The sequence below is a fragment of the Hirundo rustica genome, chromosome W, assembly GCF_015227805.2.
Source record: "Hirundo rustica isolate bHirRus1 chromosome W, bHirRus1.pri.v3, whole genome shotgun sequence".
NCBI lineage: Eukaryota > Metazoa > Chordata > Aves > Passeriformes > Hirundinidae > Hirundo > Hirundo rustica.
Window position 1 is genome coordinate 9468685 of NC_053487.1, and position 19145 is coordinate 9487829.

Consider the following 19145-nt stretch of genomic DNA (forward strand, 5'->3'; position numbering starts at 1 on the left):
CAGGCAGAGACATCACCCATGGGGAACACAAGGGAAAGCAGAAACCAGCACAACCCACCTGCCTCAACCAAGCATCTTCACTGCAGAAATCATCCTTCTCTTAGAAGAAATGAAAAGCAAAAAGCCATTCTTCCCCTTCTGAGAAACAATCAAATTTCTGAGTGCTTCCCAGCCCCTGGCACCCCACAGTACTGCTCAGCAGCTCTATATTTGTATTCAGTCTTCATTTCTTTTAAGGCAACTTGCCACAAATCTTTCATCCACAGCAGTAAAAAAAACCCACCAGGGAATATTTTGGAGTTATTCAAGGGCAAGTATGAATATACAAAATAAGAACCTCTCTCTGGTAGAACAGTAAGAAAAAGCATGGAAGTGCAACAGAGAAGAAAGTCTAAGCAACTTTGTTGCTGTTGTTGTGGGAGATGGTAGTGAACAAACCTACCCACTACGAAAAGCTTTTTCCAGGAAGTGTAGGTTGCTGTACCCTGTATCCCCTGAGCAGCAGGCACTCGCACAACAGTTCTCATGCTACTTGCAAGCAGCACATTTGGAGGAGCCCCAGCAACGTGCATGGAGGATGAATGAACCCTATGGCCCTGAGGCACCCCGTCCCATCAGCAGCACATCTCCTGGCATCATGAAAATGTTCATGGGCTTCCTCACTGTATTTATTGTAGCGCAGACCATTGGGACTGTGCTCTTCTGTTTGTATCTTCACATGAAGATGGATAAGGTAAGTGGAGAGAGAAGGTTGTCTCTGTCTCTGCTGGATTGCTGGCATGGTTTGACCAGTTCTGGTGAGATCTGCTCACCAAGAGGATGAACATGGTGGAAAATTGTAGGAAATCTAGATGGTGCTGACCACTGGATGGAGGTAGCAGTATTATTTATCACACCCATGTTCTCATTTCTGCTTTAATTTGCCACAGAGATGTATGTGGGAGAAGAGTCCTGTTCCCTTTGCTAACAAAAAGCGAATGACCAATCAAGAAGAGACATTAAGAGTAAACCTGGCAGCTGATGGCTAGTCTGTGGACAAGAGGGTGTGGTTTAGACATGCAAGTGGCTATTTTAAGCTTGGTGGTAGTTTTTCTGATTTTGTAGCACTTATTAGCACTTTGATACTAACTGAGAGGATTAAAGGTCCAGAAATGAAATTTTCTTTTAGCGTTTCAGTGATTTTACCAACATCTCCCTTCAGATGCTGTCTTTCAGTTTAGGGAAGAGAAGACCAGACCTTAGTACTTCCTCAGTTTTTGAAGGTACATGGTACCAGTGATCCTGTCCCATACTTGGGACAATATTTACCAAAAAGTTAAAGTCTGGAAAGCTGTTTTTGAAGTTGGTATGGCTGCAGCTGCACTGCATGATGCCTAAAATCACCAATCTAAAGCTACTTTCCTTCAAGCCAGAAACAACTGCCAGCTAAAGAAATATGTACCCAAAATCCAGAATGCATTATTCTTACCAGATACACTGATACGGTGGATGTTACTGATTTTTTACATGTGTCATTTCAACTTAAATTGAAATTTAAGTGTGTGGTTTCTGATCTACAAGGGTGGAGAGCAGTGTTGACCTAGGAGGGCTTTAATGTCAGAGGGCTGGAAGGGGACTTCACTGCATGGAGGTTGCAGGCTGTCCTGTAGGAGTGTGTAGAAGGTCTTTGGCAGAGGGAAATGTGACTGTAGGGGGACATGGCCAAGGATGACAGGCAGCTGAAATGCAGTCACAGGTGGCAAGAAGATTTCAGTTGCCTTCAGAGCTTGTGGCAGGGCTTCAAATCTGACCCTCCACATCCTAGTGCTGCCTGTGCTGAGCTCTCTGCCTGGCTGTGTTCTTATGTCCAGCTGCACTTTCTCGTTACCATTTAACTGAATGTTAGGTTTTTTGCAAGGAACAAAAAAAAAACCAACAAAAAACCAAACAAGTGTAAATTTAAAAATCAGTATTTGGATGCATTTAATTATTTTCTTATTGGCTTTCTGATTTAGTTTTTTTATCTGAAGATCTTGGCACAATTCAGCCCCAACCCACATGTTGTTTTGTTTTTCTGGCAATGCTTTCAGTCAATAAGCAAGCAGGAAAAACTTAAAGCCCCTCTGTGTGAACAGAGCAGTGAGGGGCTGAGTGAGCATCCCAGCTGCCTGCTGGGGCCATTGGGGAAGGAGCTGAACCACCCATTGGGATTTCCATGCTTTTAGGAAAAGTCAGAGATGGACATTTAAATGAATTATCAAGGTGATAGAAAATAGATCCTGAGCAATCTTCCTCTCACCTAGCATTGTCAGTCAGGGTGAGCTCCATGGGTTCAATTCCCAGTGGATGAGGGCACAGATGCTGTGCTGGGTGTCTGGTGGGAGCTCTTGCTGCCCACAGTTTGTCTGCCCACCTCATCCCAGTGCTGAACATCCGACCCTGAGCTTCCCAGGCTGGATTTATTGCTGGCAGGAATGCAGCATGGCTCTGCTGCCAGCTGTTGCAGGTTTCCTACTAACATCCCATTGACACTCCCTTCTCTCCCGTTGGCAGATGGAAGAGGTGTTTAGCTTAAATGAAGATTACATCTTCCTGAAGAAAGTACAGAAGTGTCAGACAGCAGAAGGTCAGAAGTCAACATTATTGGACTGTGAAAAGATTATAAAGGGCTTCCAGAATATCCAGTGCAAGGTACATGGTGTTGAGTGGATAAAGATCCCACTGAAAGGGGAGAGGGGCTCCCAGTCACACACAGAGCTTCACCTCAAGGTTTTTATCTAACCATGGGTGCCCTTTACTTTAGGGCTGTGTAGCACATGCCCTTTTTTATACTGTATTCTTTTTACACTATATTAATACCATTGAAAAATTGCATTGATTTTTTTCCCTAAAATGCTCTTGATCAGAGCACATCCAGCTGCAACATGCCATGGTATGTTTGGGGCTTGTGGTGGGTGGGATGGAACTGCAGCCACCTTGGTTCTGCTCCCTGATTCCAGTCTGAAAATAATATATTTTCTGCTGTCTGGCACCTTGCTCCAGTCCTGTGCTGGGTGGCTGTGAGGATGCTTGTGGCCACCTGCCACTGGGAACACTTTCCTGCCTACTTTGCCCAGGTGTCAATGACAGTGCAAGGCTTGGGCCAGGAAACAGAGCTCCTGCCAACCAGTGAGGAGGAGCATGAGGGTGCTGTGCAAATTGCCACCCCATGGACTCAGGGATGGCATCTCTAGTTGGAGCAGTGGCTCCACACGTTTGGATGCAGAAGAGCCAATTTGCATTGCAACATCCTCCTGGAGTGGTTGAGGGATACCCAGCCAGGGATGAGGTGCTCTCATCCTGCTCAGCCCTGAATTCACTGTTTAGGAGTGGCTGTGCTGTCCAGAGTAGACAGGAGAGGAACATTTCTTCCTCATTGTCACTGCCTGATGACAACAAATGCCTCAGCTAAACCTTCAGGTTTGTAACAGTACCCAACAGAGCACCAAAAATTATGTCTGAGGTAGGCCATGCTCAGCAGTCCTGAAAACCCCAATGGCAGGGATGTGCATTGACAGCACTTGCAGCATGGCTCTCCCACATGAAAAGGAGATTTTTCTTGTTTGTTTATCTTATTGTTTTCAATGAACTTTACTGTAGTGATTTCATGTTCACTGAATTCTGTTTACCAAATTTAGTGTAGTGGTCTCAGTGTTTACTTTTTTTTCCCTGTGGATAAGGATTAGGAGAAGCAAAGCAGGCTCAAGCTTAAAAATAAACAAATAGTTTTATTAACACACACTAAAAGAATGGAAAAGAAAAAAGGTAAAAAAAAAAAATGACACTTCAAAACACTCCTCCCTCCCCTTACAAACTGTTAACTTTCTTACAAACAACATAGAGAGACACAACCTGTGATTTTCAGTCAGTTTCACCATTTAAACATAATCTTTCATCACTTTGGGAGAGGAGTCTCTCTAGAGTCCCATGGAGACACTTGCCACAAGACTAAAACAGTCTAGTGGCTCCCAATGTCACAAATCTGCAACTGCCCGGAATTTTTGCAGATTGTGCAGTCCCACCCATTAGCAGCCTTTCCCCTGGCTGCTCATGGGCCTCTCAGTGTATTTGGGGTACTGTTTAAGAATGCTTCTTCTAGTACAAAACAAGGATTTTCTTCTTCTATCTCTAAAATCGTCTCCATCTCAAAAGAAATAGAGACCTTCTTTTACCCCAGGAGCTGAGGGCCTCAAATCTCTTTCTAAAATCATCTTTGTCTCAAAGACCGAGACCTCCTTTTACCCCAGGAGTGAGGGGCTTACTCTATTCAAAATTCTCCCTTAAATCTCAATCATATCAATCCCCAACTTTTGACTAGAACCAGCATTCCCCCAAATAACATTAAGATATTACAAGAAATAATCCATTTCTCCATAGTTTACACCAGAGAAGTCCAGTTAAAAATGTCCATATCCTCAATCCCTCCTTCCAATAATCTTTATCAGTTCTTTCACTCTTGCTACACTGACTTCATGCGGTGTCTTCTACGTCTACTCTCTCTTTCTTCTCTCTCTCAGGGAAGGGTTAGGCCTTGGAAGCTTCATTTTGCCAGGAAACGGTTAAATCTGCCTAGAGTCCCTTTCTCTCTCTTGCTGCAGCTCACAGTGTTAGATTTTCAAGGCTGTGCTGGTGGAGGGGGAGAACTCCCACCAAGAGATCAGAGATCAGAGCACCCGGGCAGTCTGGAATCAAAAAAAAAAAAAAAACAGGCAGGATCATAAATACCTTTTTTGCCCACCCCTCAGTTTAAATCGTGGTGGGCCCCAGCCCAGCCAGGACTGTAGCTGGTATCAGGGGCCCGGCCAGTGGGCCTTCCCAGCCTCCCTTGCTGGCAGAAGATGGGGCCCAGAGGCACGGCCCAGCCAGGGCAGCTCCTCTGGGCCCAGGTAAGCTCTGGCCCCGCCCACCTGGCCAGGGTGGCGGGGCCTGGCTGACCCCTGGCTGCCGTGTGATGTTACCTTTCTCTCTGGCTGAAAGGAAAAAGCCTGGCTTGAACAAAATCAGGATTTATATGTGTAATAAATTTTCCAAGCCAAATTCAGTAAATCAAAATTTAGAATTTTATTTTGAGACTTAAACACAATCTCAGGTAGCCACAATTAAAAGGGACAGCGTCGAATCCCGGGATTTCGGCACTGGGTGAACGCGGTAACTGACTGTCAGCCTGTTACCCCCTCTCTTCACAAATTGGGCCCAATACCGCTGGTTTTTATACAGTCTTTCGCTGAGAGCGGGCTGAGACTGTAAGACTCTTGCTTCGCGGCACCTTGATTAGATATTCATGATCATGTCCGGGGTCTGTTGAATGGATTCTCAAAGCAGAACAATGTCATGATTGCCGTGTCCGGAGAAGGTTTGGAAATGTTAACATTGGGCCGGAACAGATAAGATATCGATCTGATTTAATTATTCGGTCGTCAGGGCACCCATCTCCCTTTTCCGTCCTTTTGTGCCTTCCCGGCAGGAATTCTTCATGTCCCCCCCATGCAGTTTTAGTCTCAGTTAACCCTATACACACCTTTAGGTTTAATGATCTTAAACTAAACTTACAGTAGATCAATTTTACATGGTATATTATTCTATTTTACAGTGAATCAATTACATATCATATTGCTTAACACGAATTAACTTTAGGACATATATCACAATATGGGTACTTTTCAAAGTCACATTCAACATTCTCAGTGGTCTAAGCAGATGTCAATATCCAAAACAAGCCTCCAATAGGTCCCTGTCCTTTCCAAAACAATTCCAAGGTCGTAACAGGTCGTAACTCCACATTCCTCCCCAACTAAAAACCAAACTGTGCCAACCCATGACATTTTAATTGTATAAAACCTAAGACCATAAACCCTACAAACTCCCTGCTGCAAACAGCCCATGGTCATGTGTAAAGCTGGGGAAGGTACAAGAGGGGCTCTCTGGTTTTGGGTATCCTCTGTCAAGAGCTGACAAGGCTGTTGTAGCCAAATAACACCAACCCCAGCAGTGACCAGAGCATCTTTTACATAGAAGCTTTCAAAATCACTGATTTTGAAAAAATCCATATATTTTTGCTGTTGTAACAGGACAGACCCCTCAAGGAGCAGCCCAAGTTTGAAATGCAGAGAGGTGAGTCTCATGGTATAACCAGTGCACTCATGGCTGTTGGGGCAGGAGGAGTTCCTTGGCCTGGGAAGGGGTTTCCTTCAACAGCCCAGGAGTTTCTCAGGGCATGGTGTGGAGGCAGGGGATGGGTTGGAGTTTGGAGCATCCCCATGTGGGTAGGACTGAGCTTGGTGTGGGCTGGCAGAGGGGAACACTGGGCATGGCTGTCTCCCCAGGGTGGGTGGTTCTGGGTGCCAGAGTAGACAGTCTGAAGTTGAAATTGAACCCAAAATTAAATCTGCGGCCTTTTTACATTGCAGGTCCTGAGTACCATGATCATCCCCATTTGACGCACAAGAATGAGACATCTGTGGCAGGTGAGGTGTGGGCACATTCAGGTCCTGTTCCAATGGTAGGCAAGGTGGCACCATCTCCTCTGCAAGCTTTAATCCCTCAGAGGCTTCATCTCAGAGGCACCTGCAGGTCTTTGCTGAGTGGAGGCCACGTCCTGCCTCACTCAGGGTTGGGGGTGGAATCTGGAAATGATGTCTTGGCCTGTAGAGAAACATTAAGGGTGGGAAGTACTGCAGTCCCTGCAGAGGAGCACTGGGGAAACAGTGGGTGCTACGGCATCAATAACACTGGCCTTTCTAAATTGCAGCAGAGAAGAGGGAGCCAGTTGCAGTTCACCTGGCAGGTCAGCAGAGCAACAAGGCAGGCTCAGGTAAGACAGACTCACTTGGTCCTACCTCGACCAGGGAGCCAGAGGGATGCAGCAGTGTGCATTCCTAGTCCTGCCCTGTGGCTCTCTTAGGGCAGGGACAGGGACAGAACAACTCCAGCACAAAAGTGTGTCCCCAGAACATAACAAACCTCCCAGTGGTCACATCACCACGTGCACCTGTGCCATGTGGGGTTCACACATTACAACTGACCTCAGTAGCCCTATGTGTGCTTTCCTAGAAATACACCAAAAGGGCTTAATCTTTCCAGGTTTTTTTATGAGTGGAAAACTTTTTTCTTCGTATTTAAGGAAAACAACCTCCCACATTTCTTTTGTTTTTAAAATGGATCTTTTTGCTCTTCTGGCCATCTCTTGCTGGGATGGCTGCTGCAGGAGGGCTCTGCTCACATTTGCATCTGCTGATTTAATCCTCTTCTCACCCATAGTGGTTCTGGTAGCAATATGGGCTGGCTGAGGACTTTACAGTTGCAACGTAGAGCTCCAAACTGATTTAGTCAAGTTGCAATTATTCACAGCCATGGCCACATTAGGTTTGAGAGATATACCTGAGTCTTTTTGTATTTCTGCATCCCACTGTATCGACCGTGGCTGCTCTCACTGCTCTGTCCCCCGGCGTAGCCTTAGCTGAGGGACTTCCCACAACAGCAAGGATTACCAAAGTGAATATGAGCTTGCAAGGTCAGTCACTCCATCTGGCAAGGATTTCACAATCTAAGCACTTCTGAATTAATTCTGGAGTAACTGACAGTAATCAGCAACTGCTCTTTCCATCTCTGACGCAGCATTTCACCCAGAGCTCAGTCTACCTGTGGAAAGCTTAGTGTTAGATAAGATCAAAGAAGTGAGAAACTCACTGTATTTTAAAACTCCCTGCTCAAGCATTTGTTGAGCCTATAAAGCAGGGTCCAGAGAACAGCAGTTGCCTGAAGCTCAACTCTATGTGGGGAAACGTCCCTGTGGGCTGCATGGCTCCCCTAGGACTACCCATGGCACACTGTCTCTGGGCTGGAGCAGTTGAACCCATTATTCCCCTTGGAGCCAAGTTGCTCTCCCTGGCTGCTCTTCTAGGTGTCTCTGTAGGCTGGGGAAGGCATAGGTCCAAATTTCAGAGATCATAGGTGAGCTCAGCCCCTACAGCCATGGCTTTCAGGTCTCTGTATAGGCTTATCTGCACCAACTACATGAGCTACTCTGATGGCACCAAAAGTGTCCCAAAATCCATGGCAGCACCTGATCTGCATGGGCCATAGTACTGGCAATGGGAAGCAGCACTCACTGTGCTAAGCCCTTGCAGCTCTGCACCCAGGCAGGGATAACAACTGTGCAATGTTATTTTTTCTTCCTTGGTAAAGTCTCACCATCTCCAGAGGCTGAGAGGATGAAGGACTCTGGAGGAAAGGCAGCCCCCAACTGGGAAAAACTGGGATGGGAGGCTCTGAAGAGCAGAGTTGCAGCATATTTTGGTAGTGCTCTGAGGGCTTGGAGGGTGTCCCACTGAAGTCCATGGAGGCAGCAAATGGAAGTGACACAGTGTTTGGTCTGTTGTGGTAAACACAGGCAATCCTCCTCCTTAAGCATTTCCACTTGGCTGGATGAAGGAAGCTAAATGTTCCTCCACTCACATAGAGTCAAGGCTGACAAAGCCAGAGATCAGCAACATGGGTTAAGCCTGCTCTAGCCTTGGGGAAGGGTGCCTGCTCCCCTGGACTGGGGATGGTGTCCTGGGCTGGGTACCCCACTAAGTGCACCCCGCAGACAGACAGAGGCTTTGAGGCCAGATGTCTGTGGGTGTCCCCCCAAATCAGCCTGCCAAACTGGAAGTCTCCTTCTCTGAGCTCACCTGCCATGCTCTCTCCCTACAGTGCTGGAGTGGAAGGAGACCATGTACGGCCCCACGAACAGCTTGATATCCAACAAGGAGGGGAAACTGAAGGTGGAGGAAACAGGGCTCTACTACATCTACTCCCAAGTCAGCTTCTGCACCAGGGAAGTGTCTTTGGCACCCTTCACCCTCTATATTTATTTGCATATCCCCAAGGAAGAGGACCGGCTCTTGCTGAAAGGGCAAAAGACACAGAGCACCTTGAAGTCCCTCTGTGAACTCCAGTCCATCCGTGTGGGGGGTATCTTCAACCTCCAGGAAGATGACATGGTTTTTGTCAATGTGACAGACTCCACAAAAGTGAAGTATAGCCACGGCAGCACCTACTTTGGCATCTTCAAGCTGCAGTGAGGAAAGCCCTGTCCTGAGCTGGGAATCCAGCCCAACTTTCTTGAGCAAAGTGCCTTTCCCTTTTCCCCTTATTTATGTTCCTCTGCCTCTCTCTTTTTCTTGTTTCTTAATTTGTATATTTTGTTATTTATTAATGAGGGCCAAGGGGCCCTGAGAACACAAATGGAACAAAGTTTGAAGCTGTTATTGTTTGCTCTCAGATTTTTTTCTTTTGCAGCCAGTGATTTGGTACATGCTGGTGTTGTGTGTCTAGGTCCACCACATCCCACATTCCTGGCAGGGTCGATGTTTCTGTTATGTCACAAGAGCTTTGTTTACCAAACTACCATCAGTGTTTCTTTCCTAGGAATGTAGGATGGCTCAGGGCACTTCAGCCAAGCTGGGTTCATACATATCTCCAGCATCAATCTGCTTACAAACATCAATGGAAAAACATAAAAAGGCTTAGGAACATCTCGAAAGGAATCAGTAAGCCCAGCACTGTCTCTTTACATAGTAGCTGCTGGTGAGGTAGTGTTGCCACCCCAACTGTCTGCTGTATCTGAACCCCCTTTTTCCCATCCATGCCTGTCTGTGAAAATCAACCAACTTCCTCAGAGTGCCACTGCCTTGGCTGGGTTCATACTTGGTGACAGTTGCTCTGCACCAGAGGGGTGAGTGGTGGCTGAGGGAGGACTGCAGATTTTAAGGCAGAGAGAAGGTAGGGCACTAGTGGTGGTCTGCTCTTGGTGACCTGAATCTGTTCACCAGACTGTCCTCCTACCTCTGCAGACAGAGGAACCTTTGTCTGTGGACAGTTTCACTCCCCTGTGGAAGGAGCACTGGGCACCACCATCAAAATTGGAGCTGCATCTTCTCCTGAGACCCCTCCTACCCAAGGAGGAGGACCAGGAAAGCACAAGGGTGGCAGGACCACCTGCTTCTTCCTGCCAAGGTGCATGTGCAGAGCATCTTCTGGCTCTCCTCAGTGAGGACATGTCCACAGTGGCACTTTTCCTGGAGCTCCAGGAGAGCAGGACTGTGCAGGTGGGCAGGATCCCTCTTGGGCAGGCGGTACCTGGGTGACACTGCACACTAGGGTCTTCTCAACCCTATTCTCCAGCTTGGTCTGCAGGGAAAGTGATCAGGGCACAAGGACACTGATGCAGCATTTTAAAAAACATTTGAAGATGACATGTGACAAGCCTGGGGTTTTGGTTATACAGGTCACACAGAGTGTCAGTTTGGAAATAATCCTGGATGCCAACAGGTTTGCAAATGGAAGAGATTTCAGATTTTGGCAGTCTTTAGGCTTTGTTGTGCTGGAGGCTGCAGGTCTAGTCCTAACACAGTGCCCAAATGCCACCACTGGTGGGACAGAAGGGGCATTCTTTGCACAGCTCACAGCAGAGCTGGGTGCCCAGCACAGCCCCCTCCAAAGTCAGTAGAGCTCAGGGACTGTCTGGTTTCATTATAATTTAGTAAGTATTTTTTGGCTGTTCTCCAAGACTGCCTAACTTTTTTAGGGGATGGACCACTCTTGTCTGACATCTTGTATAAAGACTATTTATTTAACTAAACCCATCTTATATTTGTAACCAGAGAGACTGAGTGCCAGAGGACTGTGCATGTCTGTAGCTGTGTTTTGCAGCATAATTCAGTGTTCGTGGTTCCCCTTTCCACAGTGTGGGATTTCTTCCACTGATCACCCCACAATTAATACAATTTATGAATTAAGACATAGGTGGCTCTGTATGTTTTGAACACCACTCACCACTCCCAGCCCCAGGCTGAGATTTCACAGAGGGTCCTGCTTGGGATCTGGGGACCAAGAGGACAGTGGGGTGGCACTGGGGATCATACTGGGGACAACCAGTCCCAGAAGCCTCCAGGGGCAGCCATTCCACCATGCTCCTTGAGGCATGTTGAGGTGCCAGGGCCAGGCAGCACTAGGGACATTTTGGCAGGAGAAGGAAGCAGAGAGTCCCTGTCCTGGGAGGGCAGTGAGACACCAAGGCTGAAGCCCCCAGCACAGCTGTGAAACAGGGGTGGGGACTAGTTTTAACAAGATTTAGGACACCTAACTGAAAGAGGATTATTCCTGCCTGTCCTAAGGTCATGGAGCCTGCAGGGATGTCTCTGCTTTGGAGCAGAGGGATGGATGCTGCCCATGCTGCATGTGGGGCTGGGCAGCTGCTGCCTCCCATGGTGCCCCACGGTGGTGTGGGTCTAACCACATCCCTGCTTCTGCTGAAATGCAGCCAGCCCTGTGGGCTGGGCTCCTGGGGGCAGTGCTGGGCTATCTGAAGAACCACAAACCTCCACAGGGGAGGTGGAGGTGCTTGGTCATGGTGGGAGTGTGGGTGGAAGCTACAGGAGAAACCAAAGATGGTGCAAACTGGCATTGCCTGAGACAGGGAGAAGCTTGGAGCAAGTGGATGGGGAGAAGAGAGCTGTGAGGAGCGTGTGTATGGCCAAAAACCTCCAGGAGTGGAAAACCTGCTTGTTATAGGCAAGGAGAAACTGATCAGTGCACACTTTGAAGCCTCCTGCAGCCCCCAACCTCAGTGGCCAGGAGCACCTGCCAGAGACCTTGGGCTGGGTTGTGATCCCTAGCCGAAATGACTGAGCAGGGATCCAGGAGCTGCAAATTGCATGGTTGAGGAAAACAATTAGAGAGAGGAGAAGAAAAATAGTCATTAAACAAGTCCATAAATTTTGCAGCAAGGGCAGCAGATGCCAACTGTCACCTCCCCTGCCTATGAAATGTGATTTTAAAGAGTTCAGATTTTAGCTAAGGGTTAGAACCAATTTATATTGCTCAAGATGTAAGTTAGATTAGTAAATGGTAGGTTAATGATTATTAGATGCCCAAGCTAGAGCTAACTGTTATATTATGAGCTTGTTTATAGAAAAAGTGGAGTAAGTGAACTGTCATAAGAACAAATTGAAACCACTAAGAACAATGGCCAGCACCTGGACTTGGTATCAATCAATCACAAAGCAGGGGACCTTGGATTGTGCCAGAGGGTCACAGAGACCTGATGAAGACCCTCCTGACTTCATCCTTTAAGACCACTGACCCAATTTGAGACCACTGACCCAATTCAAGAGAAGAACTGCACATGTGCGAAGGACTAATAGCTTCATTTTAATACACAGCAGGGATGGGAGGTGCTGGGGTTATGCATATGTATTGTATGTAACATCTTGGAGAATAAATAGAGAGCAAAGAGCCTTGTTCAGGGCAGCCACGCCTTTCGGAGATGACTCCCGTACCGCCCGCTGGTGAATAAACATACCACTTTCTAACTTTAATTAGTTAGAGGGTCTTTGTCCGTGATTATATTGGTTTTCAACGACTCACCTGTGGGCTGCCTGACCAGCCCCTGCCCACACCGCTGCCTTTTCTCAGGGCTTTTGTTTCTGTCCTCTGTATCTTGACTTGCCAAAAATAGCCCATGGGATTCAGATGTGAGGTAGCGTGCAAGAGACGAGATGCAATTGCTACCATCCAGCTGTGTACTTCTACCCCAGCCCTGCCTGTTGCCATAGCTGGCACTGTTTCCTCTCCCCATGGAAAGTTTAAATAACATCAATACATTGATTTTCCCTTGATGTGAGGTCTCTATATCAGTACTCAGGCTGTAGATTTTACTGTTTCCAAACTGATTTTTATTCTTTCTGAGTTAAGAAGGGCTTGAGAGGGTGATGAGTTTGCAGGGCACATCAGCAGGACTGGCACAGGGGTTGATGGATGAGCAGTTGCAGGGACAAGCAGCAGCGTGGTCATCTGCTGGGAGAGGTGTTTGCATGGTTCAATACACACTGAACTCACAAAAAAAAAAAAAAAAAATATATATATATATATATATACACCAGGTTGCTCCAAGCCTCATCCAACCTGGCCTGGAACCCTTCCAGGGATGGGGCAGCCACAGCTTCTCTGGGCAACCTGTGCCAGGGCCTCACCACCTTCACAGGGAAAAATTTCTTTCTAATATCACATCTAACCCTGCCCTCTGGCAGTTTTGGACTTCAGTGTTTTTCCATGATGCACTCAAAGCTAGTGTTTCTTTTTCCCCTTGTTCTTTTTCCTAGTTTGAGTGCTGTGTTTGGGGAAGGAGAGCAAGGTCCAGCCCTCCTGCCCTTGATCCTCCACTTCTGTGGGCTGAGACCATAGACCGTGGCACATCTCTACCAAAGAGTTAAAAACCCCCAGCCTGTAGATGTCTTGTCCAAGTGGTGGTAGACCAAAGGAAATCCTGTCACCACACCTAATTGCCAGAAAAAACCACACACTAACTAAAAAAAATAAAATCTCAAACAGGCAGGAAAGTCACTTATCTACAGCAACTGCCTGGTGCAGCAGAGCAGTCTGTTCTCCATAAAGCATCCTTGTGAACAGAGTGCACATGGAGCTTGAGGGATGGAAATGCGGCTCCTGCCCTGGGACCAGGTGCCCTTGGCCAGCTGGAGGTCTGGGTGATGGTGGGAGCAACAGTCCAAGTGCCAGCATCACCTTTCACACCAGTATTCACAGCAGTAAATCAGAGGTATGACACTGCCATGGCATTTTGAGGAAATCAGTGATGTTCACAGCAAGCCCTGGCTTTGCTTTCATGGCAGAAACACAGGAAGCAGCTCCAAGGGCTAAGAAGCGACTTTTATCCTTCTTTATTTGTTGAAAATGTCAATTAAAAAAACTGTTCAAAATAAAAACATGTTAAAAAAGTTGAACTTGCATAAGTAGTTTACAGTAAATAAACCTACATGACAAAGATACACTGGAAGGCAGCTGACAACATCCATCTAAAGACAGACTCACTGGAACCTATTTACAAAGCACTGTAAACAGTAAATATGGAAACATTGCTGTCCATCTGGCATGGCTTCTTTTCCTTTTTATTTTATTTTCTTGTCTTTTTTGGCTCCTAGCTCTTGACAAACACTTGATCCAAAAAGTCCCAGTGTGCCCTCCTGTTGGAATTCCAACAGGAAAACCAATACTCTCCATCACATTACATCTCACAAACATGCATATGCACATAGCACGGGTTTCAACTGAGCCTGGGGGCAGAGAGGACACATTTCCACCCTCTCCCTGGAGTGTCAGTGGCCCTTGGTTTGTTCTGCATGTCAGCAGCCTAGTCTCCAGCCCAGCTTGGGCAGGCAGCAGGGCCAGGCAGTAGCGAGGGGTCTGGGCATGGCCTCTCTGAGCAGCAGTAAGTGCAGCAAAGGTCCTGCTCCTGGAAAACGATTCACAAGCACAGGAGGGCTTGACTGCTGACCAAACCACTCAACTGTGTGCCCAGGGAGGGATGTGGGGAGCTGCCATCTGGCTGGGATGCTCTGGGGATGGCAAATGTAGCCAGACCTCTGTTTTGCCCTAGAAATAGCTTAAAGAGGGTTTCTTATTACACTCCTTGAGATGTTTTGGAGTCTACATCTCCTAAAACACCATTTGCAATATCCTGGCTAAATTTTAATGGCAAGGAGGGAGTTGTAATTATTGCCTCTGTTATGTCCTTCACAACCAACATAATGGTGTGACTGGAATGAGCTGTGGTGCCTCTGCACACCCTGGGACCATGCTGCCCTGTGAGATAAATAAGACATCATTAACAGAAGGTTATTTTTATAATGCTGTTAAGGAAGGAAGGAAGGAAAACATCAGTTCTAAACTAGGGTATAACACCAAATAAGATGAGAGCTGATACATATGCATGTTGCCTGTGTGCTGTGTTTGAGGAGCTATGCAGGGATCTGTGAGAGTGTTGTATATCCTTGCTCCAGGAGCATTCCAGCTCTTGTCAAAGCATAAATACCTTCCCTATCTCAAGAGAAAGTTCCTTTTCCCTAGCAGAAAGGCCCTGTGGGGCGGTGTGGGGAGAAGTGGCCGCTGGCTACATTCCCAGCCTTTGGGAAGGAGTGATGGAGAGCATAAAGTGGGCAGAAGGGAGCAGGGGACCAGCACATTTGGGGTTGTTTTTTGTTGTCAAGGAATGTTTTTACATTTCATACAGAGAAAAGCATATCCTGCAAGAGGATGCACAGCAAAATTATAATCTCCTAGGATACCTGGACACTCGATGTGAAAACAAAACAGAGGGTAGGAATTCTACATCATGCATAAGAAAAGGGATGGGGGGCAGAACAGCAGTTACCTGTTGTGCTAATCATGAGCTGTAAGAAGGCAGCACTGTGCAAAATACTTTCCTATGCGCTCTGACAGGTGCTCCAGATCTGGCTTCCCCAAGAAGTTCAAACATCTTCATGTTAATTGCACATTTTAATCAGTATCAAGGCCACACAGGAACCACAGTATTGCTGGGCTCTAGTTCGCTACAGTCAACTAATGGGGAAAAAGAAGATGGATGGGAAAAGCTTCCCCAGTTGTGATTATCTGAAAAGAGGAGCATGGTGCTTTTTTGGTTTCTGCTCAATGCCACCTCAGTAATGTTTTTACTCAATAAATAGGTACTGGTGCTTTTGGAAAGAATGAAAGCATTAAAAAGTGCTTAAGCTTCTTCTAGGAAACTGCTGCCCAAGCCTTTGTGAGCAACAATCACTAGGAGAGTTTGTATTTGCTCCCAGTAGCAGGTACAATGAGGTATTAGTTGCTGCAGATGAATTGTGAATCATGGACCACTTGCTTACTGGTTCAGTTGTGATTGATTGTTTCTGCTTTATCTCCTTACTGAATGGAAGAAAAACTATTTTTTTCTCTATGACTTTTTTTTTTTTTTTTTTTTTTTTGGTAACAAAATACCCCAAACCAACAAAATAAGGAGCAAGAAGAGGCAAAGGATCCAGTTCCACTTCCCAAAAATACACCTGAGGTCACACACTACTGCCAGCAGCTTCTCCATGAATTCAGGCAATCAGGGATGACTTGCGCCCCATGTCCTCCCTGCCACACTCATCTGTCTGCTTCAGCAGCCTTCTCACCAGCTTCTCCAAGTCCTTCCTGAATTTAAGCTCTTCCTCCAAACACTGTTTCATCCTTTTGTTTTCCTGCAAGGTGAAAAACGAAGGAATAAAGATGCAGCTAATGCCCATGCACTTTATGCAGTGAGGTACTTCCATGCATCTGCTGCCTGATGCCTCAGAGGTGATGAAATAACAGAGACATTTGATAAGAGTTTGTGAGGATGAAGAACATAAGTGGATCAAACCACAAGTATCCCAAACAGACCCTTACTACCTCACAGGCCTGCACAGAAGTTCTCTGACTTTGGGCAGGCGGAAGCATCCTCCTGGAAACCTAATTTTACCTTGGGTTGAAGAACCCTTTTCTCCTCTGATGGTTTCTCCCACCTCCAGACTTGGGACTGGAGGGAAGAGAACATATTTCCTCTGAGTCTACAAGAACTGGTGTCCACCAGACCCCTATAAAATGAACGGTCAAGCTGAAAGAGATTTTGGAATAGGGGGAAAGTTTCATGTTACCACAAAGACTAACTACTCCTTCCCTCTTGCTTTCTCTGGCACTCAAGCATGAAGTATGAGAGGAAGTGGTCTCCAGCTGTGCCAAAGGAAGGTTTATGTTGGATATTAGGAAAAGTTTCTTCATGGAAAGGGTTGTCAAACACTGGAACAGTCTGCCCAGGGAAATGGTGGAGTCACCATTCCTGGGAGTGTTCACAGAATGTCTAGGTATGGCACTTCAGGACATGATTTAGTGGTGAACATAGTGGTGGTGCTGGGTTGATGGTTGGACTCCATCATCTCAGAGGTGTTTTCCAGCCTTAAAGATTCTATGATTCTGTGGTTCAGGGAGGTAAACCATAAGAAAACTAATGCTCATTCAGGAATTTGCAGGACTGGACCAGGAGCAGCAAGACTTTTCCTGGCACCGACAAGCTGAAGATGACCCAGCACAGATTGGTTGGCTTTCACTCAACTCCTAGCACAAGCAATCCCACCCAAATTACCTGCTTCAGCTCTTTGACTTCATCTTTCAGTGCATAAACTGTGTCAACAAGGCTTCTGAAAAAAGAAATTAAAGAAATTAGAGTTGGTGTACAGGAAAACAGTGATGGCATGGGAGGTGCTGACAGGAAAGTTGCATCCAGATTCTGCTTCCCAAGCATCAGGCTGCTGTCTGTGAGGTGACTCTGGAAACACAGCCCAGGAGCATTTATAGGCCACTGGTCCAAAACTCAGGGCTCTTTTCTCAAACCTCAATGCCTTGTTCTGCTTTGAGTTATCAGCAAAGGTCTGTGGTTTTGGCTTCCTTGCTTATGCTATGGCAGTAAATAACAATGACTTTAAAGGTGGAAATGCCTGAGCATCTTTTGTAAAGCAGCCTTGATTCCTTGAGGCTATGCTGCAAAAGATCAAACGTGAAAGGAACACACTGACTGGGTTGGAAAGGGAGAGGCTCAACACAGTCATTCAGATGCAGAAGTTACAGAACAGGCTGGGAGCACTCACAGGCAGGTGCCAGGCAGGCTCCTGAGGGGCAGCAACAGCCCAGTACATCAGTAGTTAAAAAATAAGAGCCATTTGTTTGGTTCTGTCCTTGCTGACCCCATTATCCTACATCTGGATAAGCCATAAACCAGGGATCCAGACTCCCAGAGGGATACAGCCACATCAGGGCATCTGGGAAGGTGGCTCTGTCCTTAAAGACAAAATGGAAGTTGAAATTGTCTGGTGGTTCTTTGCCAGAACTAAGGCAGCAATCAATGACATCAGGCCTGCTCCTCTGTGGAGACACAGAAGGAGAGTGCATTGGTTTTTAATGCCCTTCCAAAAAGTGACACAAGGATCAATCTGCAAGTGGAGAGCAGCTGCACTTACTTTTCCTCCTTGACCGTCTGGCCATTGCTTCGTATTTCCCCTATGATGATTTTCTCTTCCTCAGGAAGAAGGACTTGGGGGATGGAGTCTTTACGGGAGCCTGTTTACAAGAATTATTCATGAGGGAGAAAAAGGGGTAATCTTCCCTGGTGCCCATGCTACATCAGAGACAGAAGCTCTCATTCTTCCTGCTCCACCATCAGCCTGGGGTAGGCTGGAGATGTCAGCTACATCCCACTAACCCAGAGCTACAGCAGCAAGTGGAAAATTTTCAAGAGTACTCATTGCATCTAAAGTTACATCATGACTTATGAATTAAACCATTTGACTAGGGTCAAGAGCTCCCCAAAGAACCATGGCCTCCCTTTTTTCTATGTACCATTATTTGACAGTTCAGTGATTGAATTAGCTCTCTCATCAGCAATGATAAATAGTTATATTTCCAGAGTTTAAGATGTTAGGTTCTTATGAAGCAGGTTGTTCTTAAACATGCATCTGATTAAGAGATAATATTCATGCTTCCTTTCTAAAGCTCTAAGCAACCTGAGATTATCATCAAGTAATCACTAGTGAAATAGCAGTATCTCATCTGCCCTCCTACCTGCTTCATTCTCTGTTCTTAGAAGAAAAACAATAGCAACTAAACCGCTAGGTAGATAAAGTTTCCTTATCTCAAAGATTGAACGCTACAGTTTCCTAGCATGTCTCATTGCTGTATGATGCAACATCTGTTTGTTCCCAAAGGGGTTATCAGTGTTGTGGGCAGAGTAGGAGCTAAATAATGTGGTTGTGTGCTCACCTGAGCTGAGAGCTTGCTGGAAGCTTCCCCCAGTACAGTATGCCTCAATCACCTTCAGGATCTGAGCATCCTCCTCCAGTGCAGCAGTACCTGTAAAACATTGGAAACAACAGCAGGCACAAAAAGCAAGGTACTCTGGCCTTGTCTCTCCCAGTCTTTGCTCTCAAGTCCCTTAAGAGAGCATGCTGTTTCTTTGGCTGACTGTCTCTGGGACTTTGGCCAATCTGTTTTGAGGTCCTTTACATTTTCTGGCCTTTGTGGCATCAAGCACCATGACAAAATGGTGTGAAAACTCATCTCTAGTTGCTCATCTTCACAAAACTCAGGGGGTAATGCCCTACTTTGGGTGCAGGCAGCACCGGGAGATGGGCAGGCAAAGCAGCCCTAGCGTGGAAGGTCTGGTACAACAGCACCAGAGCAGGACTTGGAAACATGAAGTGTTAATTTCCAGCCTCTGCTCAGGGCCATCTTCTCAA

General features: G+C 46.5%; 2 protein-coding genes across 9 annotated transcripts in view; one reads left to right on the forward strand and one right to left on the reverse strand.

Moving 5' to 3' along the window:
* Positions 1-523: 523 nt before the first annotated feature.
* Positions 524-9083, forward strand: CD40LG (CD40 ligand). Its single transcript, XM_040089160.1, has 6 exons — positions 524-733; positions 2533-2670; positions 6087-6129; positions 6426-6482; positions 6767-6829; positions 8713-9083. Exons 1-6 carry the CDS (start codon positions 578-580, stop codon positions 9081-9083), a joined length of 828 nt encoding a protein of 275 aa, XP_039945094.1. The 5' UTR covers positions 524-577.
* Positions 9084-13720: 4637 nt separating this feature from the next.
* The window catches only part of ARHGEF6 (Rac/Cdc42 guanine nucleotide exchange factor 6), a 51736-nt gene continuing 46311 nt past the window's right edge, over positions 13721-19145 (reverse strand). For all 8 annotated transcript variants that reach the window (XM_040088862.1, XM_040088860.1, XM_040088865.1 and 5 more), the window contains 4 exons: positions 18670-18759; positions 17871-17970; positions 17000-17054; positions 13721-16079 (listed from right to left, as the gene is read on the reverse strand). In XM_040088862.1, the coding sequence (XP_039944796.1) occupies positions 15939-16079; positions 17000-17054; positions 17871-17970; positions 18670-18759 (386 nt within the window). In that variant the 3' untranslated portion in view covers positions 13721-15938. The remainder of the gene's footprint in view (positions 16080-16999; positions 17055-17870; positions 17971-18669; positions 18760-19145) is intronic.